Source organism: Heterodontus francisci, chromosome 16 (assembly GCF_036365525.1).
Source record: "Heterodontus francisci isolate sHetFra1 chromosome 16, sHetFra1.hap1, whole genome shotgun sequence".
NCBI classification, from domain to species: domain Eukaryota; kingdom Metazoa; phylum Chordata; class Chondrichthyes; order Heterodontiformes; family Heterodontidae; genus Heterodontus; species Heterodontus francisci.
In genome coordinates this window covers 64,020,806-64,046,576 of record NC_090386.1, presented here as the reverse complement: position 1 = coordinate 64,046,576, position 25,771 = coordinate 64,020,806, and the positions used below count along the sequence as shown (strand labels likewise).

Here is a 25,771-nt window from a genome sequence, read left to right as displayed (position 1 = left end):
CTATATCTTTCTTCAAAAGTAAGAAGAGCAGCTTTTAGCTACAGTGCCTGGCAGAGCAAAATATTGCTTGAAGGTTTTGATTTCAATTACCTTTTTGTACTTCTATATTAGACGATCCCTCTATTCGTGGTTTGCAGTGATCAATCGGATAGCCAGAAAGGGCACCACACCATAAGAATCAACCAATTCTCTAGAAAAGGTCACCTGTGCATTCAGGCTTTTACCAACATAAATTAGCAAGCCAGCAGTACAACATTTTAGAAAGTTCATGTGCAGTTTTTCTGTTGTTGACCATTATGACAATTAAAAATAAAAAATTCTACTCAATGTGGGCAGCACAGTGGTGCAGTGGTTAGCACCTCAGCATCACAGCTCCAGCGACCCGGGTTCAATTCTGGGTTCTCCCTGTGACTGCGTGGGTTTTCGTCGGGTGCTCCGGTTTCCAGCCACAGACTTGCAGGTTGATAGGTAAATTGGCATTATAAATTGCCCCCAGTATAGGTAGGTGGTGTGGGGATGTGGTGGGATTAATGTCGGATTAGTATAAATGGGTGGTTGATGGTCGGCACAGACTCGGTGGGCCGAAGGGCCTGTTTCAGTGCTGTATCTCTAAATAAAATGTCAACCATTTTTTTTAAGAACGAGCACAACCCTGAAACTGAAAAGTTTGAATGTCTGGTTCTGTTACAGTTCAGCCGAATAGAGTGGTCAAACTAAACATTTGGGTGCACATTTGTAAGTTCACTTATCTCTACCTTTCCTGCAGCAAATAAAGTTTGCTCTGAAATGCTCTTCATTGTGTATTTAAAAAAAAACTTCTGTAGCAACAGCAAAGCTCTGCTGATCGTTAGGTAATTGAATAGTCAGCATGAAAGGCAATACAAATTATACTGTTCAAAAGTTTTATATATTTAACTGGTTTGTTATAGAATTGTCTACTAAAACTGTTAATCTTATTTCTTTTAATTTATAAGGTCATCAAAAAGTTGTGACTAAAAGAAAGAACCATATGCTAAAAGTGGGTGGACCTGCTTTCCTTCTGCTAAGTGGAGGAAGCTATGAGCATATTACAGTGTCAAATACCTCTTGTGAGCTGTGCTAATATTGACACAGTTTTTTAAATATGAACTACATTGATAGATCAAGAAACAAAACAAACTAAAGCCATTTTACTGGCACCAACATTTCAATCTGGACTTTGCAACATAAGTATTTTGGACTGCAACTGGAAAAATAAAGACATTTTGCTCATTCCTAAATATTTTTGTTTTACCTGTGTAGTTCTCAGATCTGTCTGACATGTATAATTGCTAAATAAATGATGTATTTTTGGTACTTAAATGTTGTTGTGACATTGATGTGGCCTTCAAGCTTCTAGTCTGAAAGCTGAGTCTTTACCAATAATACTCAGCTCTTCACTCCACTCAATACCTTATCATTACAGTCTTTGATCTATTCAGTTTTCACATTCTTCCTGCATCCGTGGATCACTGAGATGCTTAGTGTCTTTCAACTGTGATTTTCTTTTGATGAACTGCTGTACAGTCAACTGAAAATATTGGCATAACTCCCTCTATCCCTCCGATGTGTATTTCAGCAAATGGAATTTTCCATTACATGCTTTTCCAATTGTTGTACAGCATCTGCACAAATTTACTTCTTGTCAAATCTTATTAATACATTTCAACACCTCTCAATACTTTACACTTGATGTCAGGAGCATTTCTTATCTGGGCATCCAATCCTTGACCTGGACAACAATAAAACACTTTTTTTAGTCAAGGGCACTGTTAGCATCCATAATAATTAGGGTTTAAATCCGCTGCAGGTTTAATACATATTTATCCAAGGGCAGACTTTGCAAGGTCCTACCACTGATGAGAAGGATTAGAAATTGGGTCATGTGGTGGCCATTTTTCAGGCAGTACGCAGCCTCCTAATTTCCCATAATGGTGGGCACAATGCATGTGCATACTTCCAACTGGATCCCCCACCTCGCAAGACCAACACTTAATGTTGAGATAGCTGCGGACCGAACTTCCCGCACTTATCTTCTTGGAGCTCCATTCGCAGCGCCATTGGTATGGCAATGAGGTCAGAGACAAAATATTCAGGGCTTGTCAGAGCTCACCATTTGGGTGCAGGGTAAGGACCCAAAATTGGAAGCTCTCAAATTTGTAGCCCAGTGTCTCGATAGACGTGAGTGTGGAGCGCAGAATTGGGGCGACAACACTGTAGCCCTATCTCTGACTGATGCTCGCATTGAGTGATCCTCCATGCTAGCAGTAAAGATTTGCATGTTGTGCCTAATATAATATGGAGGGTATTGTTCAAAATAAGTACATTCCCCTTAAAAGAATATAAAACAATTCTGATAAAATAAAGTTCTTTCTGCATATTTCTTTTATTTCCAGATTGTAGGTGATGCAGTGGGCTGGGGTTTCGTGGTGCGAGGAGGAAGACCATGTCACGTCCAGGCAGTAGACCCAGGTGGACCAGCAGCAGCAGCTGGAATAAAGGTAATGCTTTAGATTGAAGAAATTTACTGTAAAAGAAAGCACATGAATTTTCACTCCAAAGGAACTGTGTCATGCAGTGTTTTAGACACTAACCTTTCACCTCTGTGATCAGGATTCCAATCCAGCTCACATTAATGGTTTGAGATTTTGGGCTGAATTTTATGACGGCTCCAGTGTTGGTGGTCATGGCGTGGGGGGGGGTGGGGGGTGGCCTGGAAAATTCTTCCAGGAGAAGCCCACCATGACCCCCGATGCCAAGAAGGCCCCGCCGCATTTTAATGGCATTGTCCCTGTGGGGCCTTCATTTGCCTAATAAAACTTATGCAAATACTTGATAACTAACTTACCTGGACCATGCGCCTGTACCATGCCGATGTTCCAGCCAATGGCTGGAAGTCCCGTGCCTTCCGATCCCCGTTTGGGGATTCAAGGTGAGACACTGTTGGGGAGTGGGGAGGAGTTTAATTTTCAGGTTGGGGAGGGGAAAACAGAGGAAACTTACTCCATTGGCTGGGTGGATGGTGGGAAGGGCTTGAAGGGCAAAGGTAACGAGGTTTGGGGGGCGGGAGTTTGGGTTGGGAATTAAGTTTATTTAGGATTGGATAGGCTCCAAAACAAACATAGGGGCGGTGGGAGAGGGGATTCCAGCTTTTATTTAGTTTTTAAAACAAATTTAAAATACTACTGCTGGGCTTGAAGCCCTTTAAAAATGGCACCGGCACCTACGCGGTGGCACTGAATGCCGTTGCCAGATATGGAGCGGCTGCCCCTCTACGTCATCAGGGGTGGTCATTCCGCCCCTCCATTTAAATGAGTGCCCGTGCAAAATATTGCGGGAGCTCAGTGGCAGCCGCTGCACGTGGGTGGACCGCCGATTTCAAAGTGCGCCGCCATGATGTGCGGCAAGCTAATAAAATTCAGCCCTTTATGTCTGATGGCTCCAGTGGTCCTATGTAAATTACATTTGGGCAGTCTCATTTCAGACCCTAGTGGGCATGGGCATGGGCATATTTCATAAGGCTGTCCCTAATTTGGCAGTAAAGAGCAGTTTTACTCAGAGGCCACAGGATGTGAGAAATACTTAACTGGTGCAGTAGAGGGGTGTTCTTCTGAGGTTAGGGCTGAGGCTCCTTCTTGGAGCACAGTAGTGGAAGTTTTGCGCTGAACCTAGCTGCAATATAGCTGCAGGTTGCTTCAAAACCAGGTAAGTTTCCAATTTTCACGGATTGTTGTGGGGCTAGCCGACTGAAAACCTGTCTGCCCATTCCCCACCTTCTCCCCACCGCTGCAATTGCAGTCCCCCCATTAACATTAATTTTCCAGCTTGGATCCTCAGAGGAAACTGGATTTCCCACGACTGACCAAACCCCCACCAGAGCCCCCAAAGCCCAACCGGTGAGCTGCCTGTAAATGCTGGTCTATTGGTTGTAGTTTGCTGGCATTATGCAGGTGAGGCCAAAACATCAAAATGACGCAAGCCTCTTATTGAGGACATCGGGTGGGCACTACCTGCTGCCTGCCCAAGCTGAAATTGGGCTCAATTGTGTTTTCTGGTGCTGAAATGATTTTTCCTTAGCAGTAGAATTGAAATTAGATTTCTAGAGTCATAGAGTTATACAACACAGAAACAGGCCCTTCAGCCCATCGTGTCTGTGCTGGCCATCAAGCACCTATCTATTCGAATCCCATTTTCCAACATTTGGCCCATAGCCTTGTATGCTATGGCATTTAAAGTGCTCATCTAAATATTTCTTAAATGTTGTGTGGGTTCCTGCCTCTACCACCCCTTCAGGCAGTGTGTTCCAGCTCCCAACCACCCTCTGGTGAAATTTTTTTTCCTCAAATCCCCTCTAAACCTCCTGCCCCTTACCTTAAATCTATGCACCCCGGTTATTGATACCTCCGCTAAGGGAAAAAGTTTCTTCCTATCTACCCTATCTATGCCCCTCATAATTTTGTATACCTCAATCAGGTCCCCCCTCATTCTTCTCTGCTCTAAGGAAAACAACCCTAGCCTATCCAGTCTCTCTTCATAGCTGAAATGGTCCAGCCCCGGCAACATCCTGGTGAAACTCCTCTGCACCCTCTCCAGTCCAATTACATCCTTCCTATAGTGTGGCGACCAGAACTGTACACAGTACTCCAGCTGTGGCCTAACTAGCGTTTTGTACAGCTCCATCATAACCTCTGATGTTCTAGTTTTGTCTGCTTTGCATCTGTATAAATGTAATGGTAGTGTTAGATACAAACATGGGTATAAACAAGTAAAAGACAAGTTTGATGTTATGAAGTATCTTTTCACACAAAGTAATTAACAAAGGGGAATGAGAGTGGAGGTAAAAACTCTGCAATTATTTAAAACCCAGTTGTGGTATTGGGGTGGTGGACGGGTGGCACGTAGAGACGTAGGTTTCTAGTGAGGTGACGAGCTAGATAGGCTGAATAGCCCACTTCATCAGATCTTTCTAGCATCTTTTGTAGCTTCCTATTCAAAGATAGATACTGCTTAACTTGAGTTGTTCATTGATGTATTGAGGTGCCTTTGGTTCCTCTACTGCACTAGACCGTGCAATTTTAATGAATTGTGCTTGGCTCTGGGAATTATTTTGTTTTGTAAAAGGGAAAGAAAAGAAAGACTTGCATTGATATAGCACCTTTCATGACCTCAAGACATCCCAAAGCACTTTACTGCCAATTAAGTACATTTGAAGTGTAGTCACTGTTGTAATGCAGAAAACACAGCAACCAGTTTGTGCATAGCAAGTTTCTACAAACAGCAATGCGATAATGGCCGGATAATCTCTTTTTGTAATGTTGATTGAGGGATAAATATTGGCCAAGACACTGGGTATAATTCCCCTGCTCTTCTGCCAAATAGTGTCATGGGATCTTTGATGTCAACCTTAAAGAACAGACATTCTTTTCTTTCTTTTTTCTTTTGGGCCTCCTTATCTCGAGAGACAATGGATACGCGCCTGGAGGTGGTCAGTGGTTTGTGAAGCAGCGCCTGGAGTGGCTATAAAGGCCAATTCTGGAGTGACAGGCTCTTCCACAGGTGCTGCAGAGAAATTTGTTTGTTGGGGCTGTTGCACAGTTGGCTCTCCCCTTGCGCCTCTGTCTTTTTTCCTGCCAACTACTAAGTCTCTTCGACTCGCCACAATTTAGCCCTGTCTTTATGGCTGCCCGCCAGCTCTGGCGAATGCTGGCAACTGACTCCCACGACTTGTGATCAATGTCACACGATTTCATGTCGCGTTTGCAGACGTCTTTATAACGGAGACATGGACGGCCGGTGGGTCTGATACCAGTGGCGAGCTCGCTGTACAATGTGTCTTTGGGGATCCTGCCATCTTCCATGCGGCTCACATGGCCAAGCCATCTCAAGCGCCGCTGACTCAGTAGTGTGTATAAGCTGGGGATGTTGGCCGCTTCAAGGACTTCTGTGTTGGAGATATAGTCCTGCCACCTGATGCCAAGTATTCTCCGAAGGCAGCGAAGATGGAATGAATTGAGACGTCGCTCTTGGCTGGCATACGTTGTCCAGGCCTCGCTGCCGTAGAGCAAGGTACTGAGGACACAGGCCTGATACACTCGGACTTTTGTGTTCCGTGTCAGTGCGCCATTTTCCCACACTCTCTTGGCCAGTCTGAACATAGCAGTGGAAGCCTTACCCATGCGCTTGTTGATTTCTGCATCTAGAGACAGGTTACTGGTGATAGTTGAGCCTAGGTAGGTGAACTCTTGAACCACTTCCAGAGCGTGGTCGCCAATATTGATGGATGGAGCATTTCTGACATCCTGCCCCATGATGTTCGTTTTCTTGAGGCTGATGGTTAGGCCAAATTCATTGCAGGCAGACGCAAACCTGTCGATGAGACTCTGCAGGCATTCTTCAGTGTGAGATGTTAAAGCAGCATCGTCAGCAAAGAGGAGTTCTCTGATGAGGACTTTCCGTACTTTGGACTTCGCTCTTAGACGGGCAAGGTTGAACAACCTGCCCCCTGATCTTGTGTGGAGGAAAATTCCTTCTTCAGAGGATTTGAACGCATGTGAAAGCAGCAGGGAGAAGAAAATCCCAAAAATTGTGGGTGCGAGAACACAGCCCTGTTTCACACCACTCAGGATAGGAAAGGGCTCTGATGAGGAGCCACCATGTTGAATTGTGCCTTTCATATTGTCATGGAATGAGGTGATGATACTTAGTAGCTTTGGTGGACATCCGATCTTTTCTAGTAGTCTGAAGAGACCACGTCTGCTGACGAGGTCAAAGGCTTTGGTGAGATCAATGAAAGCAATGTAGAGGGGCATCTGTTGTTCACGGCATTTCTCCTGTATCTGACGAAGGGAGAACAGCATGTCAATAGTCGATCTCTCTGCACGAAAGCCACACTGTGCCTCAGGGTAGACGCGCTCGGCCAGCTTCTGGAGCCTGTTCAGAGCGACTCGAGCAAAGACTTTCCCCACTATGCTGAGCAGGGAGATTCCACGGTAGTTGTTGCAGTCACCGCGGTCACCTTTGTTTTTATAGAGGGTGATGATGTTGGCATCGCGCATGTCCTGGGGTACTGCTCCCTCGTCCCAGCACAGGCATAGCAGTTCATGTAGTGCTGAGAGTATAGCAGGCTTGGCACTCTTGATTATTTCAGGGGTAATGCTGTCCTTCCCAGGGGCTTTTCCGCTGGCTAGGGAATCAATGGCATCACTGAGTTCCGATTTGGTTGGCTGTATGTCCAGCTCATCCATGACTGGTAGAGGCTGGGCTGCATTGAGGGCAGTCTCAGTGACAGCATTCTCCCTGGAGTACAGTTCTAGGTAGTGCTCAACCCAGCGGTCCATCTGTTTGCGTTGGTCAGTGATTATATCCCCCGATTTAGATTTGAGGGGGGTGATCTTCTTGATGGTTGGCCCAAGAGCTCTCTTCATGCCATCATACATTCCTCTGATGTTTCCGGTGTCTGAGGCCAGCTGAATATGGCTGCATAGGTGTTGCCAGTAGTCGTTTGCGCAACGCCTAGCTGTTCTTTGTGCAGTACTTCTGGCTGCTTTAAGTGCTGCGGATGTTAAATCGCTGGGGGCTTTCTTGTAGTTCAAAAGTGCAATGCGCTTAGCGGCTATGACAGGTTCCAGCTCTTCATTATGAGATTGAAACCAGTCTGCATTTCTCTTCGCACTTTTGCCGTAGGTGGTCAAAGCTGACTCATAGATGGCGTCTCTGATGTGGGCCCACTTGGTCTCAGCATCCCCTGTGGGAGTGTTTTGAAGGGCTGTTACAAGTGAATTTAGAAATTTTTGTAACAGCTGTGGGTGAGAAATTCTGCTCGTGTTGATGCGCGGGTGGCCCTTCTGCTTGGAATGATGCAACTTCTTTGGTCTGAGTCTAACCTTGCTGCACACCAGGGAGTGGTCGGTGTCGCAGTCCGCACTGTGGAAGCTGCGTGTGATTTGAACACTGAACAGACAGCGCCTCAGTTTAACACCTCATCCAAAAGACGGCATCTCTGACAGTGCAACATTCCCTCTGTACTGTAGTGTCAGCCAAGGTTATGGGCCAAGTGTTGGCAAATGGGATTAGGTAGACAGGTCAGGTGTCTTTAATGCATCGGTGCAGACTCGGTGGGCCGAAGGGCCTCTTCTGCACTGTATTATTCTGTGATTCTGTGATTTATGAGCTGAAGTGCTCAGGTGGGACTTGAACCTACAACCTTTTGACTCAGGCAAGAGTGCTACTAACTGAGCCTTGACTGACATGGCTGCAGAACACATAGGGGTAATAAATATGGGTGGAAAACTGGTGGTATCAGAGCAGTTAGTGGAAATGAAAGACAGGTGGGATGTATAACAGGTGCAAAATCCAATAATGTCAGCTTTCCAACTCCACTAAGGTTGCAAGTTACCCCCCATAGAGTTCAAAAAAACAATTTGCAACAAAACACAAGAAACTCCTTTATTCCAAAAATAATTTGAATATTAACAAAATATATGTAGTGAAAATGAATTAAAAATAGCAATCAAAAAATCAAAGATTCTCTATTGTGGTTTGTGGACCAACTGTGTACAGAAAGGTAAAATAAATTGGTAAGAGAGACCTTATAATTGATCTGTGATTACTTAGATCATTGTTTGTATCTGTTAGGTATGTTTTGAAAAAAATACTATGTTGGTGAGAGAGAAATTATAATGTGTTACCTGATGGCACTGTTTGTTAGTTGAAACTTCCTAAGGAGATTATAATTGTATTACTAGCTGTTTGACAAACTTCAAAGCAAACGGAAAACTCTTTAATGAGTGCTTTAATGAAGGACATTTAGTCTCAGATATTTCTCTTCATCATAAGACCTCCCACACCATTTCTTTTCTTGCCAAGGGCTTGGTGGGGAGGAGTAATGGAATGTACCCACATCAACATCACTGCACATTTAGTTGCTAGGAGACACTCAATTGGAGCTCCTCATCTAATCTCCCTCTTCCAACAGCCTGGCCTCTATGTGATAGTTCCCTGTACCTCAAATGAGGAACTGAGCAGAATGTAAGAAATTGTAGCTAAGTCCTCTCGCTCTTTGGCACTATATATCAGTTTTCTAAAATGGCACTGAACATTGCCTCTTTCATTATTATTTTGGAAACAACTGACATATGGCTTCGTACTGTTCGTATCCTTTGAAATTATAATTCCTGTCAGTTGTTTCCAATTTTAAGTCTTAATTTGTGATTGATTTAGTTTGAAGTATCATTGCTGCACCATTATATTTGAAGGTTTAGGCTGTTAGATTCTGATGTGATTTCACCAGAATGCACTTGCATAGTTGCAGGTTCCCCCTGCCCCTGCACTAAATCTGTTTTCTGCCTGTTATTGCTTCATCTTCCTTATTTCAGAAAAATTGTTAACATTGACCAACATATTTCACTTTTGATTTCTGAAGCCTTGTGCCCTATCCTCTCCACCTGAAGATGTCAAGTTCCTCTGGAGCTATAGCACTGTGGACACCAGCTGTCCTCCTACACCTCACCCAAGTAGCTATACTTGATGAATGGGTCTCAACAGTAATTATCTTCAGGCTATTGGGCTCAAAGGTAGTAGAGCTGATATCCAAGCACATGCACTTCCAGCAGAGAGTCACTAGATAGTGATCAGGGGTATGAACCTTATGATCCATACAGACATTAGAACATAGAACATAGAACAGTACAGCACAGTACAGGCCCTTCGGCGCACGATGTTGTGCCGACCCTTTAACCTACTCTAAGATCAAACTACCTACATACCCTTCATTCTACTATCATCCATGTACCTATCCAAGAGTCGCTTAAATGTCCCTAATGTATCTGCTTCTACTACCACCGCTGGCAGTGCATTCCACGCACCCACCACTCTCTGTGTAAAGAACCCACCTCTGACATCTCCCCTAAACCTCCCTCCAATCACCTTAAAATTATGCCCCCTGGTGATAGCCCTTTCTGCCCTGGGAAAAAGTCTCTGGCTATCCACTCTATCTATGCCTCTCATCATCTTGTACATTCTCAGCTTTAATCGCAAAGCTTTGCTGTTAGCTATTCTCAGCCAGATTGATATTTTCCCCTGGGGCAAAATTGCAAACCTAAGTGTGACAGAGTGTGATTCATGCCCAGCAGTCAAGAATCGTACAAGTTCCGGTGTAGTTTCCTGAGTCCGCCTATTTTTAATGCTATTGCTGTGCTCCCAGTGTTATGAGTATGACTCATTGGGAGCTCAGTACCTGGGGTGGAAAGCTAGTGTGCTGCTATATTATCTGAAAGCCTACAGCTGTTTAATGGGGACACCAGGCTTAAAGTTGTTTTAGAAGCTGGAGAAAATGTTTTTCACTTAAGGGAATGTCTGTCGGTCCTGCAGGATGTGCAGAGAACCTAAAAAATTTCTAGATAATCTGTGGAAGTGCTTCTACCTGAAGCCAGGAATTATGTAAGGCCTCAAGGAATGCAGAACCGCTGCAATGGCAGGAGGTGACCAAGGCTGTAAGCACTATGATCACTCATGCACAGTAATTCCTTGCCACAAAATGTTTTAAAGACTTTGCCAGTGTACGCGATTCAATTGGAATCTGCCACATCTTCTAAGAATGAACAGTACGAAGCATATCTGCCATTTATAGCACTTCTTGTTGCCCAGTCTCTCTTAGTTTGAATTGCATGCCGTGAACATCCAGGAAGCAGCATGATGCCTTTTACTTCCCCTGGAAGTGTTCTTTCATTCACAATCTTAATAGAAACATAATACTAAAAACCTTACATGGAATCTAATTGTTTGGTGTATGTACCTCTGAACATAACCATTATGGGTTGCAAGGTATCTTCTGGGTTTTATGGTAATGAATGTAATTCTTACTTTAAGCATTTTGAGTGAACGTAACAGCCTGGAGACATTAGCGACAGGTGCAGGGGTCTCCTGAGACCTCCTGCCTGCCGTGAAGAGGGAACTTTGTAGATCCTGTGAATGGAAGGCATAGGAAGTGAAGATAGGAAGATAGGAAGTAAAGTGCTAATGGTAGGTTTGTGATGACATTCTGCTTCTCCAATTCTGCTGTATATATCTCACATTACCAGTCAGCAATCTATTCAAGTCACTCCTTGTACTTACATAAATCCTTTCTTCTCAGCGTGGTATTCTAATTTCTTCTCCTACTCTAGATGCACCCAAACAGAAACCACCACCTTCCCACTGCATCTGGATGACCAGCACTTCACAGCACATGCCATTACTCACTCTGTCCCTCCCAAGCATCAGCTAGTCAGTACAGGAACAGTGCACTGGGTGATGTGCAGAGCACAAGTAGGTGGGAGCAGTGGGAAGGAAGTATTTGAAACTCCATACCTGCATGTCTGCTTTTAAAGGAAAAATGCTTGCAGCGCTTTAAGCATATTTCAGCTGGGAGGAAGGTAGAAGTGTGCCAAGCCATGTGCTGCACATGGAGGAGATTAAAACCCTCATACGTAGTATTGTGTTGGATGACATTGTAGAAATGTAGTTGACCTTGGAATATATGGTAGCTTCCAGAGATATCTGCATTTGAAGCCTCTGTTGCAACGACTTAAGGACTGTCTTCACTTCCTCCATGGACACTCACACTGCTCCCATTGAGGCCTGAGGTGCCAGATTGGAGGAAGCTGCCTCTTCCAACTTCCAAACAGTTGGAGTTGGCTTGCATGTAAGTAACTGACAGTGTTACAATAATCTCAATGGCACAATAGGTATCTGCTTGCCATGAAGAGACAATGCCCAGTCCTATTGCCAAGTCAGGAATGGACATGCAGTCTCTCAAAATGGCAGCAAAGAATGGCAGCACATGTGGGGCATGTACTCTCCACTCCACTGACTGAAAGAATGCAGGGCCCGTACAGCTGCACAAGACGTACAGCCTGTAGCATGTTCACCCTAGTCCTTAGAGGCTCCTATTGCAATAGCCAGCTCATGTAACATCACCACTCAGGTAGCACTTGGGAGAGGCAGTAGATTTGGTTTAATGGTTCATATATCATTTGACAATTGCCAGAGAAGTGAGCATTCACTTGCATGATGGTGTCATTGCAAAAGAGAGTGTTGATATATGTGCTGGTATTAATCAAGGAAATACATAGATTGAACCAACGTGGCCATGTGACTCCTTGGCCCTTTGGGAAACTTGCCATTCAGTAAAAATAGCACTTAGAAAATCCATTTAATGCTAATGTGATTCTGATTCAGCATAAATGAGGTGGAAATGTTATCACCATGTCTTAACACCAAAGATTGGGCAATAAATTAACACATGTTACTCTTCATCTCAGCCTCCAGAGCATTGGCTGTAAGGACACTTCTAAACTTGTGAGAAACAACTTAAATTTAAAATGCACCACTTAAAATGTAATTAATTTCCAAATACCTTCTCTATAAAAATGGTCAAAAATTACCAAAGTGTATCCATTCCAGATCCTTACCACTGCTAGAAGTGCACATTCGAGGACAAGATTAGGTTTGATCCTTGTGGTTGAACAGCTTGGAAAATGCACAGTTTGAGGTTTATAGATAAATAATGGCTACTTGGATGAGGAATCAGAGAGCTGAAAGAGTCACTACCTTTAGTAGGAAAGGAAAACTGGAGGAGAAAGAAAAATGAAATATAAACATTTTCCAATGCACTAAACAGAATACACTGTTTTATGTCCACTTCTGTCATGGAATGTCAAATCTGATTTGACTTAATTGCAGCAGAGAGGTAGTGATGCAGACCTCAAGTAGATTTATGGTACTGGGTAATCACTTGTGTTAGTTGCACTTTTATGGGCACTCCTCTTATAACCACACTAAGGGTTGAGTTTTACCAGCCCCTCGATGCCGCGGGTCGTGGCGCGAGGGCCGGTAAAGTTTAGTTTAGTTTAGAGATACAGCACTGAAACAGGCCCTTCGGCCCACCGAGTCTGTGCCGACCATCAACCACCCATTTATACTAATCCTACACTAATCCCATATTCCTACCACATCCCCACCTGTCCCTATATTTCCCTACCACCTACCTATACTCGGGGCAATTTTATAATGGCCAATTAACCTATCAACCTGCAAGTCTTTGGCATGTGGAGGAAACTGGAGCACCCGGAGGAAACCCACGCAGACACAGGGAGAACTTGCAAACTCCACACAGGCAGTACCCAGAATTGAACCCGGGTCGCTGGAGCTGTGAGGCTGCGGTGCTAACCACTGCGCCATTGTGCCGCCTCGACCCGCAACGCTGAGAAGGGCCCGCTGCATATTACCGGCGGCGGGGGGTCCTTGGTGCGGCCCCCACCCCCCCCCCCCCCCCCGCCACCTGGCAGCAGGCCCTTCATCAGCATATGTAGATAAACATTTAAATTATTTAAATAAACTTACCCGCAGGCAGCGGCCGTCCCACTCCGATATTACGGCTGCTGTTCATGCTCCGTGTGCTTTCGAAACTCATATGGTGTTCCAGGCGAGAACCTGGTGGGGAAGGGGGAGGAATAACATTTTCAGGGCGGGAGGGGTGGAGGAGTGGGGAAATCAGATTTTATTGGATGTGGGGATGGTGGGAAGGGGTTGAAGGGCAAAAAATTGGAGGTTGGGGGGGGAAAGTTTGGGCATTTGAACAATGATATTTGGGGGGTTGGGGAAGGGCCTCCATCACCTATTATATGTCATTAAAATCCTTTACATTGTCCCTTTAAAAATTATACATATATGTAAGGGCTTGAAGCCCTTTACAAATGGCGCTGCGTTTGCGCGGTGGCGCCGGACGCTGTTGCCGGGGACGCGGAGGCCGCCCCCTCTATGTCATCGAGGCATCTGTTCCGCCCCTTCTATTTAAATGAGCCCCTGCACGTAATATTGCGGGTGCTCAGGGACGGCGCATCCGCACGGGATGCATGCTGCTCTCAGAGTACGCTGCCGCGAACTGCGGCGCACACATTAATTTCAGCCCTAAGTGTACCTGACCTGGATAGCAAAAAATGGTAATCACTATGTCAATAAGAACAAGTTAAAGTAAACAAAATTTAAAAAATCAGAAGACTTGGGAAGGTGCCAATTCTTAGTCTTGTGTAATTATTGTTGTCCACTGATTAAGTAAGTGATTGAACAATAATACTGTAATATTCCAGCACTAGCATTGGAAGAAAAGTTGGATCTGTTTCAGACCAGATTGCAATAGCACCCTGACAATTTAATTAAGGCAGCTAAATATTACCAGTCATGGTTCCATAATTTGACACAACTTTGGCTCACTAAGTGCTGATACACACTGTACAGTTTATAAGGATGAATCTTGTGTGTGACATTGATCTGGATATTGAGGTCAGCAGTAAGGAACAGTGCTCGCTGTTTACTACGCTGATAGCTGCCCAGAGATGTTTTGCAGGCTTCTGAGCAACAACTTGCTTTGCCCAGACATCTGATCCAGCTTGGTGTCTTGTACAGGTGATCTGTGACATGTGTGAGCAGGGCTCTTCCACCAATCAGATTGAAGAATCCACACTGAGATATGCAGTCTAAAACAGGAAGTATAAATTAGAGTATTTAATTTATTATAAAATCATGCATAGAAAGCTAAGTAAAGTGAGGGAAAGAAAGAAGCAATTAAAATCGAGAGATAAAAGATACGAAAAGAAAAGTTAAAAGTCTCCAACAATAATTAAATTCCCAAGGAATGAGACTTCACACTTGTAAAGTTGAATTTTCAGTGCTAGAGAGGTTGTTTGGCAGTGATTAAGACTTGTTGTGCAGTTAAGAATTCACTTACACCTGACTGCACCAACCCTGATTTTTTCAGACATATTTGGTGGGCAAATGTCAGTAGAAGACATAAGGCTGCAAAGAGATATAGACAGATTAAGTGAATGGGCAACAAGATGGTAGATGGAGTACAATGTAGGCAAGTGTGAAGTTATTCACTTTGGTCATAATAATAGAAAAGCATAATATTTTTTAAAAGGTGTGAAACTTGTAAGTGTTGCTTTTCAAAGGGACTTAAAAAGCACTGAATTTGTTTGTGATCTAGATTTCTAAATGCCAATAGAGTTGTGAAATTTTTGTTGTGTTTTCTTGTTACAAGTGAGGCTTTCCTCCAGAAGGGATTGTGAGACTTAAATGGCACTGAAGACACAGCATGGCCTATCTTCACACTTTTGTAGCAGTTTTATGGGCCGAAAGTGGGTGCAATGATAACCAGCAGAAGAGAGACCAATCCGGATGGGCTTCTGGGTCACTGCAAAATTGATCAAAGCATTTTTTTGGCGGTCTTGGTGAGCCTCATTTCAATAGAGCTTGCCAATCTAAGGAAGTATCAAGGATCATGACTCAAATATGGATACCGCAAGGATATGGCAACCACCTCTGGTAAAGAGGTTTACAGTTCCATCATATCGGCTTACTTTATATTAGCTGTTGAATTTATAAAATGGATTAATTCTCTGAGAAATGTGAGAATCTTGAGAGTTTTTTTATATTCTGGCTAGTGTGTGGCAGGGAAGGGTTGGAAAACTGAGAAATCTAAAAATGATTTAGAGGAAAAGTAATGAATATGAAATCAAAAATATTAGAAACTTAGGTTAATACTGCCCTGACTACACACCAACACTTACAGGAACAACTTTATAGGAAAGCATAAAGGAAAGTCAACAGTAAACTGTTGTGTGATTACCTTTAAGAGTGATGTCCCTTTAAGATCTTAGTATGTTAATGAGCTACGTGCCAGGATACAGTCTTGTGACTACTTGCCAGACACACTGTAACTGTAACATAAAGAGGCAAGACCTGCAAATAGATAGCTCTGCACTATAGAATAGTTAGTTGTTAATAAAACTGTTTGAGATCGTCAATCAACTGAATAAAGTATATTTTTTGGGGAAAAAACTTCAATCAACTGAACTCCATGCATCTCATTTATGTTGCATCAGACAACATAAAAAGCTTCTCGTTATATAAACTACATGAGGGAAAAATATATTTCTGTAAACTAAAACAAAAATAAGTTTCAGAATTGTCAGTACAAAAGGAGACTATTTGGACATCATGCCACTACTAGCTGCCCCTCATAGATATCCGGTCTAATCCGATGTCTTTCCCTCTACCTGTTAATAATTTTCTTCAAATTTTCATCTAATTCCCTCTTAAATGTGCTTTTCTCAGCTTCAGTAGTAACTTATGTTGATGCCCTTCATATCTGTATAACCTTCCTTGTGAAAATCCATTTGTGGGCAGCACAAGATGGTATCTGTAATGTTGAGAATATTGTGTTTTATTCAACAAGTAATATTCTGTTGCAACCAACTGAACCCATCCCTGATCTTCACTTATGTTCCAACGAAACCTCAGCTGATTATGATCCCCTTTAGTGCACATTTCTACGTCTTTGTCTCTCTGTTGCTCCATCTGTTGTGTGAAGTGTGTTACTGCTGGCTTAAGTTATTTTATACAATAGCTTACATTCATGATTCAATTATTATTTATATTTTCATACATTTATAAATGTCAACTTCAGGGCTCTTGAGTATGACATTCACATGTCAGGCCTCCTGGACAGCAGAGCTGTAAGTGACATTAGAGAGGGGGCCTTTTATTGGGACTGCTGCATTGTACCACAGATCTTGCAGCACTGTCCAGCAGAATGATGCTGGACTTTTTAGCACATGCTCCAAATTTCATGAAAACCTGTGCCATAGTAATGGTGCCTCTATGGCATACAACATTATTATTTTGCAGAAATTCCAGGAATGATAACATTAGTAACTTATATTGTTACTGACTCTATGCCTTAATTTCCTGGGACTTTTGCACTGCTCTACAGAGATGCTCATCGAAGAAGTTATCGTTGCTCCACCCTCCCATCAAAATCAAAGGCGAACTTGAATTTCCTGAATTAATGCTACTTTGATTGTTGCTGCTGCATAACTGTTACAGGTTGGCACTGGTTGGTTACATAATTCTGCTGGTGGATTACAAAATGGTACTGGTGAGCTCAGAATTAGTAAAATATTCAATTGCTCAGTAGGTTGCCTATGTCAATATTTAACATATTGATGTTTTGATCATAATCTTAAGCATGCATAGACCCACATCAGCTCTTTCACTACAGACTGAGGAATGGGCTCATTTACAATAAACTTAAAGTCTAATGTTGTCTTGATTTTAAAGGACTCCTTAAGTGCATCATTTTCACTGCAGTTCTAGGAGCTTCATTTTAATCTTCTATCTAAATTTAAAATGAAAGTAACTGTTTTGACAGCCAAAATTTTACCTCAACTGATATTACCTTTACATTACTATTTATTGAGCTTGGAATGCACAAAGTTAACATGCAGGTGCAGCAGGTTATTAGGAAGGCAAATGACATGTTGGCCTTTATTGCAATGGAATTGGAGTACAGGAATAAAGAAGTCTTACTAAAATTGTACAGGGCTTTGGTGAGACCACACCTGGAATACTGTGTACAGTTTTGGTCTCCATATTTAAGAAAGGATATACTTGCACTGGAGGCAATGCAGCGAAGATTTACTAAATTGGTCCCTGGAATGGGGGTGGAGGTTGTCCTATGATGAGAGGCTGAGTAAATTGGGCTGATATTCTCTGGAGTTTAGAAGAATCAGAGGCGATCTAATTGAGACATATAAGATTCTGAAAGGATTTGATAGGGTAAAAGCTGAGAGATTGTTCCCACTGGTCAGAGAATCTAGAACATGGGGGTACAGTCTCAGGATAAGGGGCCGATCATTCAGGACTGAAAGTAGGAGAAATTACTACACTCAAAGGATTGTGAATCTTTGGAATTCTCTACCCCAGTGGGTTGTGGATGCTCCATCATTGAATACATTTAAGGCTGGGATAGATATATTTTTGGTCTTGCAGGGAATCACGATATATGGGGAGCGGGCAGGAAAGTGGAATTGAAGCACAAGATCAGCCATGATCATATTGAATGGCGGAGCAGACTTGATGGGCCATATGCTCTACTTCTGCTCCTACTTCTTGTGTTCTTGTGTGAGCTAAGTATGGATTACAACCGCTAATGAAATATGGCTAGGGATTGCGCACAATTCAGGAGGCACGGGTCCCGATTTATATATTTCTAAAATGCAGCCATGTGTTTGTTCTTCGTTAATGAATAAGCAATTTAACTCGAAAGTATAGTTTCAACACAGCATTAAGGTACCGCCATGTTGGAATGTAAGTGCAGAAACAAAACACAAAAAATTAGAGCACCATCCCAAATCAAAGCACAACAAAAATCTATAAATCCATAAAGTTCCAATCTAACTCAACTGAAAATGTGTCTCCTGGAATTCCCATCCCAGGTTTAGCACTCAACAATCATCAGATCAAAGCTATGAGCTTATTAGGCTCCCTAATAGTAGTTGTTGTGTAGGGTACAGTATAAATCAGGAAATTAGAGGCGCATGTAATAACGATAATACAATAATCATGGGGAACTTTAATCTTCATATAGACTGGGAAAACCAAATTTGCAGTAATAGTGTGGAGGACGAGTTTATGGAATGTATACAAGATAATTTTCTAGGTCAGTATATCAAGGAACCAACTAGGGAACAGACTAGTTTTGCTTTAGTATAGTGCAATGAAAAAGGGTTAATTAATAATTGCAGTAAAGGAGCCTCTGGGGAAGAGTAACCATAATATGATAGAATTTTATGCTTGAAAGTCCGAAACTAGGGTCTTAAATCTGAACAAAACAAACTACGTAGGTATGAGGGCTGAGTTGGCTAAGGCAGATTGGGAAACTGCATTAAAAGATATGATGGTAGACAAGCAATGGCTAGCATTTAAAGAATTAATACACAATTTGCAATAAATACACATTCCTTTAAGGCACAAAATCCCACAGAAAAAGTGCCCCAGCCATGCAATAACAGGATTTAAATATTGTATTAGATCAAAGGAAGAGGCTTATAATGTTGCCAAAAAGAGTAGTAAGCTTGAGGATTGGGAGGATTTTAGAATTTAGCAAAGGAGAACCAAGAAATTGATAAGGAAGGAGAAAAAATATGCACATAGACTAGCTAGAGACATAAAAACAGATGTAAATGTTTCTATTGGCATGTAAATAAGAAGAGATTAGGGAAAGTAAACGTGGGCCCATTAGAGACATATTATAATGGGGAATAAGGAAATGGCAGAGACATTAAGCAAATACTTTGTATCTGTCTTCATGGTAGAAGACACAAAAAACATTCTGGAAATAATGCGGAACTAAGGGCCCAGTGAGAATGAGGAACTTAGAGAAATCAGTATAAATAAAGAAATAGCATTGGAGTAGTTAATGGGACTAAGTAATGACAAATCCCCTGGACCTGACCAGCTCCATTCTAGGGTTTTAAAAGAGATAGCTGCAGAGATAGTGATGCATTGGTTTTGATCTTCCAGAATTCCTTTGATTCTAGAACAGTCCTCAAGGATTGGAAAGTAGTAAACATAACCCTACTGTTTAAGAAATGAGGGAGAGAAAACAAGGAACTATAGGCCAGTTAGCTTAACATCAGTTGTACGGAAAATGCTAGAATCTATTATTAGGACATGTTAACAGCTCACTGAGCAAAATCATAGTATGATTAAACAGAGTCAACACAGGCTAATGAAAGGGAAATCATGTTTGATAAGCCTGTTGAGAGTTTTTGAGGATTTAACGAGAAAGATGGATAAGGGGGAACCAGTGGATGTAGTGTATTTGGATTTTGAAAAAGCATTTGATAAAGTGCCACACAAGAGATTATTACAGAAAATTAGGGCTCATGGGATTGGGGTAATAATTTAGCATTGAGGATTGGTTAATGGACAGAAAACAGAGAATAGGAATAAATGGGACATTTTTCGGTTGGCAGGCTTTAACTAGTAGGGTACCGCGAAGATCACTACTTGGGTTTCGGCTATTTACAATCTATATTACTGACTTAGATGAGGGCACTGAGTGTAAGGTATCCAAATTTGCTGACGATACAAAGTTAGGTTGAAAGTAAGCAGTGAGGAGAACGCAAAGAGGCAGCAAAGGGATTGACAGGTTGAGTGAGTGGGTAAGAACATGGCAGATGGGATACAATATGGTGAAGTATGAAGTTATTCACTTTGATCGATAAAATTACAAAGCAGAATATTTTTTGAATGATTAGAGACTGGGAAAGGTTTGCATTCAGAGGGACCAGGGTGTCCTTGTACATGAATCACAGAAAGTTACAATGTAGGTACGGCAAGCAATTAGGAAGGCAAATGGTACATTAGCTTTTATTACAAAGGGATTGGAGTATAAGAGTAAAGAAGTCTTACTGCAATTATACAGGGCACTGGTGAAGCCACTCCTGGATTACTGTGCGCAGTTTTGATCTCCTTACCTGAGGAAGGACATACTTGCTGTGTAGGGAGTGTAATGAAAGTTCGCCAGACGGGTTTCTGGGATGAGCGGATTGTCCTATGAGGAAAGATTAAGTAGACTCGGCCTATATTTCCAGAGGTCTAGAAAAATGAGGTGATCTAATTAAAACAGATAAAATTCTTAGGGGGTTTGACAGGGTAGATGTTGAGAAAATGTTTCCCCTGGCTGAGGAATCTAGAACACAGGATTGCAGTTTCAGAATAAGGGTTGGCCCTTTCGGACCAAGATGAGGAGAAATTTCTTTACTAAAAGGCTTGTGAATCTTTGGAATTCTGTTCCCCAGAGAGCTGCGAATGCTCAATTGCTGAGTATATTCAAGACAGAGGTCTTGCCTGTAAACTTTCTATGGGACTTTGCACAAGAACGTACTGTGATTAGAAAGGCAAAATGACACGACACCCTCTTAGAGGGGTTCTGGGACCTGTGTGAACACAGCCAGAAACTGTATATCTCCTTAATTAATCATATTGAAGAATTGTTAGCAACCCAGAGTCTGAACTAGGAAGTGTCAGAATAGTTAATTCAATGTCAAATCAAGTACAGAAAGCAGAAAGGGAAATAACTATGTGATTAAGAAAGAGAGATAAAAGAAACAGAAAAAACGTTAAAAAAAATTCTACTATTTTTAAGATCTCCAAAAATAATTAAAACCTGAAAGAATGAGACTGCACACATGTAAAAGTTAATTTTATGTGTCAGAGAGGGTATTTGGCAGTAATTAAAGCTTATCATGCTATTAAAAATTTACTTACATTGGAATGGACAAGCCCTAACATTTTAGTTTAGTTTAGTAGATTATATATCACGTAAGTACTGCAACTTCACGCTCTTCCGTGTATTTCAATGCCAACATAGTGGGACAATGCAGTTTCTCGAGGGGGAAGAGCAACATCCTGATTTCCTTATTTAAATGCATATGTGATGCAGCTGGAAGTTGCTGCCCAATTCACACTTTAATAATGGTAAATGCTATTAGTCTCACTGTTATTTCTACAGCAAAATATGGCCTGTTATTCCATCCTGTGTCAGGCGCGAGACCTTGAATGTATTGCTTCCAACTCAGTGCTATGTACTCTAATCAGATTGCCAGAAAATGTTGGTGTAACTTGGTCACTAGAAGGTCAGGGAGCCGAGTGGTCTAACTTATGGCATTCAGTACCAAAAACACTCTTCCAGGAAATTCAGGGTTATAGTAGCAATAGTAACATAATGGCTCAAAAATTTCTGTCAAAACAATGGTGAGGCTAACTGTGCTTGCCATTATTTATGTGGAAATGCTACAGCTACTTCAGGCGAGGGCAGATGCGGAATTAATTGTGGAAATCTTAAAGTTGCTGTTCACTTCGCTGTTAGCTTTGCAAAAACTGTATCTCAGTGTGGCTCACCATTCAAATGCATTGAATGTCATGAACTTCATGTACTTGCACAGTAGATATGAAATAAACTCGCCACAGGAATTTAGGGCCCGTCCATTTCAGCCTAAGTACTATGCTAACAGCAGGATTAGTGTTAATTATTGCTATTCAACCTCTCTGCCACTGAAAATTAACTATTACAAACTATTCTCATTCCTTCAAATTTTAATTGTTGAAGATTTTGCGTTTAAATTTAAAATTACATTTTTTTGTTCTGTTTTGTTTTTTTCTCTCTTAATCCAGTCTTCCTTTGTCACCATTTGGTCAGGATTTTATTGCAGGCTTTAGGAACCCAACGTTGGGACCAAGTAGAGGTTCCTAGCCCGCAACTTGCTGGGAGCCAGACCAGAGGAGCTATTTTCTTGGAGGCGGCCTCCTAGTTGACTGTCTCCATGCTCGCTATCCGATTAAGGATGGCAGGTGTGCTCCCATTACTGCTGGCACAATCAGGGAGCTAGCAGCTCTGGAGCCTCAGCAGCCCCATTGGGAGAGGTGGAGGCAGGTTGGAGGTGCCCTCTGAGGGATTAAATTAAATATGTTAATCAGAGGGGGGATGCTGGTCGGGCCCTTTGTTCAGAGGGGAAGCCCCTCCGGACGGCTCATTGGGCCGGTGGCCCCCTCTTTGCAGCATGGAGCCTGTGACTCCGATGGCTCCCCCAGCCTGCCACAGGGAGGCCACTTCCATGGAGTTGGCACCCTCCACACACAGCAGAGGGGTGCTCCATCACTGGCAAAATGCCAGTGGGCCTTCTAAATCACCTCTAATTGGGCCCTTAACTATTTAAATTGGCAGCCCACCTCCATGGTGTGAGCAGTCGATTCGCATTCCTGCCCTCACCTGGGAAACTTCCCTGACAGCTGGAATGCATCAGGGAGCTGTCCCAACATGACTCCCCACTATTTTCCTGGCCTGTCTGCCTTCAAGTCCACCACCCAGTGTCCAGGAAATCCTGCCCTTTTCTCGCTTCCTGTACCTGCTTTGACATTGAATTCACCATTCTAACTTACACATCCTTGTTCAGAACTTGTACGATTCATTGCACAAGCTTTCAGCATGATTGGTTAAGGAGATTTACAATTACTCATCCTGTTCACTCAGATCACAGACCCCCTGTAGAGGGCAGTGTAACATTGCCATCTCACATGTCCAGCAACCTTCAGCACCATTTGTTGGCTTGTCTCAGCAATTGTTGGGTCAATGGGCTCAAGGTCCCGCACTCGTGCCTCAGTTGTGTCACTAATGCGACGCGATGTTCAAATGTTAATGCCCTAATTGGGGAGGTGAGCTCAGCCACCAATTAGTGATGCCAAGCGTGTGCAGGAGGCGGGAGCTGCCTACAGAATGCAAGTGTCAAAGGCAGGTGGCAACCATGATGGTGTCTGCTGCTGCCTTGCCGATGAGCCAGGCAGCTCCTTCGAGGGCAGCAGAATAAAGAGGTGAGGCAGCGCTTCCAAGATTTAAAAAAAGTCCTGTGCCTGGCCTGGTGCAAGATCCCCGTGGGCCCAAAACATTTTATCTTCCAACAATAGAGTTTACCCTGTACCTGCCATGAGCCCGACAGCTGTGCAGTATCGTGCACCAGACTGGTCGGGCTCGCGGAATTCTGATTGAAATTTACAGTGCGCAATCAACCCCCCGCGCCCCCCCCCCCCCCCCCGTCCACCCCCAGCCCCTTGACGAGCTCCTCCATGAGCTTAATGGGCCCTTAACTCGAGGTGAGCAACTTCCCCATTCCCTCCCACCACCACCACCACCCCCACCCCTTCCCGCCACTGCGCGCCCTCACATTGAAAATTGCAGACTGTCCTGGAGGCATTGAGTTCCGGAGGCGACCTCCAGGACCATGATTTTCAAATCGTGTCCACACCCATTCCTGACCCTACTAACATTTGAAAATCAGCCCAATGTGTGGTTTAAGTGAAAGGAGGTTTGGGAATAGCTTAGTACTGTAATGTATATGTTTTGATTCAGCATATATTTTGCATTTATGTGTGCACAGTTTTAAAATGTTTTGTCTGTTTTCTATCAGGTCAGACAGTTTGTTATTTCTGTGAACAGCAGGCATGTAATGCACTTGGACTACAAAACAGTCAGCAACATTATCATGACAGGACCCCGCACACTAGTGATGGAAGTGATGGAAGCAATTGAATGATGAAGATGATGTTTGATGGATCAAAAGGCTGTTTGATTTCCACATTTTTTCTTCGAAATCAAAATGGTTTCAAATACTATAGCCTAGAGATCATTATTGAGGAATTTAGTAAACAAATGCTTAAGCATTTGCATGATATTTCTCATTTACTGTAAATGCAATACAAATGTGTGAAATATTTGTCCTCTAATAACACTGACAGTAATTTCTATGCTAACATTCACTTGCTGGGAAACTGTTCACACATATTTAATTTGTTTTTATTGTATATTTATAATTTCATTTGCTTACCTTTTCTTACCTTGGACAAGTGTGCGTTATACTGACATCTTTTGTTCATAGGGCTTGCCAACTTTCTTCAAATGGTGGGAAACTAGAATTGCAATTCTTACAAATCCAATTAAGTCTCTTTGTCTAACTTTATGCTATTTTAAAAGTCCATGCTGTAATCTTTGTTGGAATGTGACACTTATATGAAATAAAATGACCTTCCACAGAAAGAAGGCTGGAGCCAGGCCAGATCGGAAGCACCAAGGTCACTATTCCCTACTAAAATAAAAACTGGCTCTGGTCCAAGTTTCCATGTCACCACTGAAAACAATCCATCCTTATCTGAACGTGGAACTAGCAGAATTTGGTTTTAACTAGTTTCTTCCAAAACCTTTCTCCAGCCTTCACAGAGCACTCTGTACTTCATCAGTGTTTCCATTTCCCATCTCAAATATCCTGAAAAATGAATAGTAATTCCCTGTAACAAACCCATCATATATGTGCCGATGTGTCTCTCTTTTCCTGTTTAATAATACAAAACTACTGGTCAGAATCTTGTCTTCATTGACGCAAAATTCTGCTCCAAAGCCCTGCATCACGACCAAATTCATTGTCATTAGAAAGAAATTCATGATGTCACCAAAGACATTTCACACAATACAAGCACTCTCAGGCTACATTTGTTCACCAATCTTAAAGTACAGGTGTAAAGGAAGACTGACTGGTTGTAAGAGCACAGGTATCTTCATTTATAATATTTTAGGATTAGGCAATGATGTAATCATTTCCTCTTTAATGAGTGAGATAAGTGCCAAATTATGGGTACGTTTTGTGATGTGCGCTGCATTACACTGCCTAAACAATTAGGACCCTTAAATGCTGTTGGAGAAAGGAGATTTTCACAAATTTAGGTTCTATTCAAATTAGGTTATTGAGGAAATAATGTAAAAGAAAACATTTCAATCCAGTCTACGCCAGTTATGATTAGATTAGATATACAGCACTGAAACAGGCCCTTCGGCCCACCGAGTCTGTGCCGAACATCAACCACCCATTTATACTAATCCTACACTAATCCCATATTCCTACCAAACATCCCCACCTGTCCCTATATTTCCCTACCACCTACCTATACTAGTGACAATTTATAATGGCCAATTTACCTATCAACCTGCAAGTCTTTTGGCAGGAAACCGGAGCACCCGGAGAAAACCCACGCAGACACAGGGAGAACTTGCAAACTCCACACAGGCAGTACCCGGAATCAAACCCAGGTCCCTGGAGCTGTGAGGCTGCAGTGCTAACCACTGCGCCACTGTGCCGCCACTGCTTATAAAAGCAGACAAAGCTGGAAACATACAGCAGGCCAGGCAGCATCTATAAAGAGAGAAATAGAGTTAATGGGCCTGATTTTCAATCCTGCTGAGAGTGGGCACGGCAGCAAAAACAATTTGAAGGTCGCGTTCTCGGAGGTTGGCACTGGGCTCTGCCGCCTCTGGAATACAATCCTA

The 25,771-nt window shown here is 42.7% G+C and overlaps 1 protein-coding gene across 3 annotated transcripts in view; it reads left to right on the top strand.

The window, feature by feature from the left end:
* The window catches only part of LOC137378148 (DEP domain-containing mTOR-interacting protein-like), a 65,410-nt gene extending 41,020 nt beyond the window's left edge, over nucleotides 1–24,390 (top strand). The window contains exons 8-11 of one of the 3 annotated variants that reach the window (XR_010976566.1): nucleotides 2,415–2,519; nucleotides 15,095–15,378; nucleotides 16,744–16,941; nucleotides 23,865–23,925. Coding sequence is in view for 1 of the 3 variants with exons in the window: in XM_068048275.1 (XP_067904376.1) it covers nucleotides 2,415–2,519; nucleotides 23,865–23,990 (231 nt within the window). In the remaining 2 variants the exon portion in view is untranslated. Of the gene's footprint in view, nucleotides 1–2,414; nucleotides 2,520–15,094; nucleotides 15,379–16,743; nucleotides 16,942–23,864 lie in introns of all 3 variants that reach the window. The other 2 variants (XR_010976567.1, XM_068048275.1) reach the window with 2 other exon arrangements.
* Nucleotides 24,391–25,771: the final 1,381 nt, after the last annotated feature.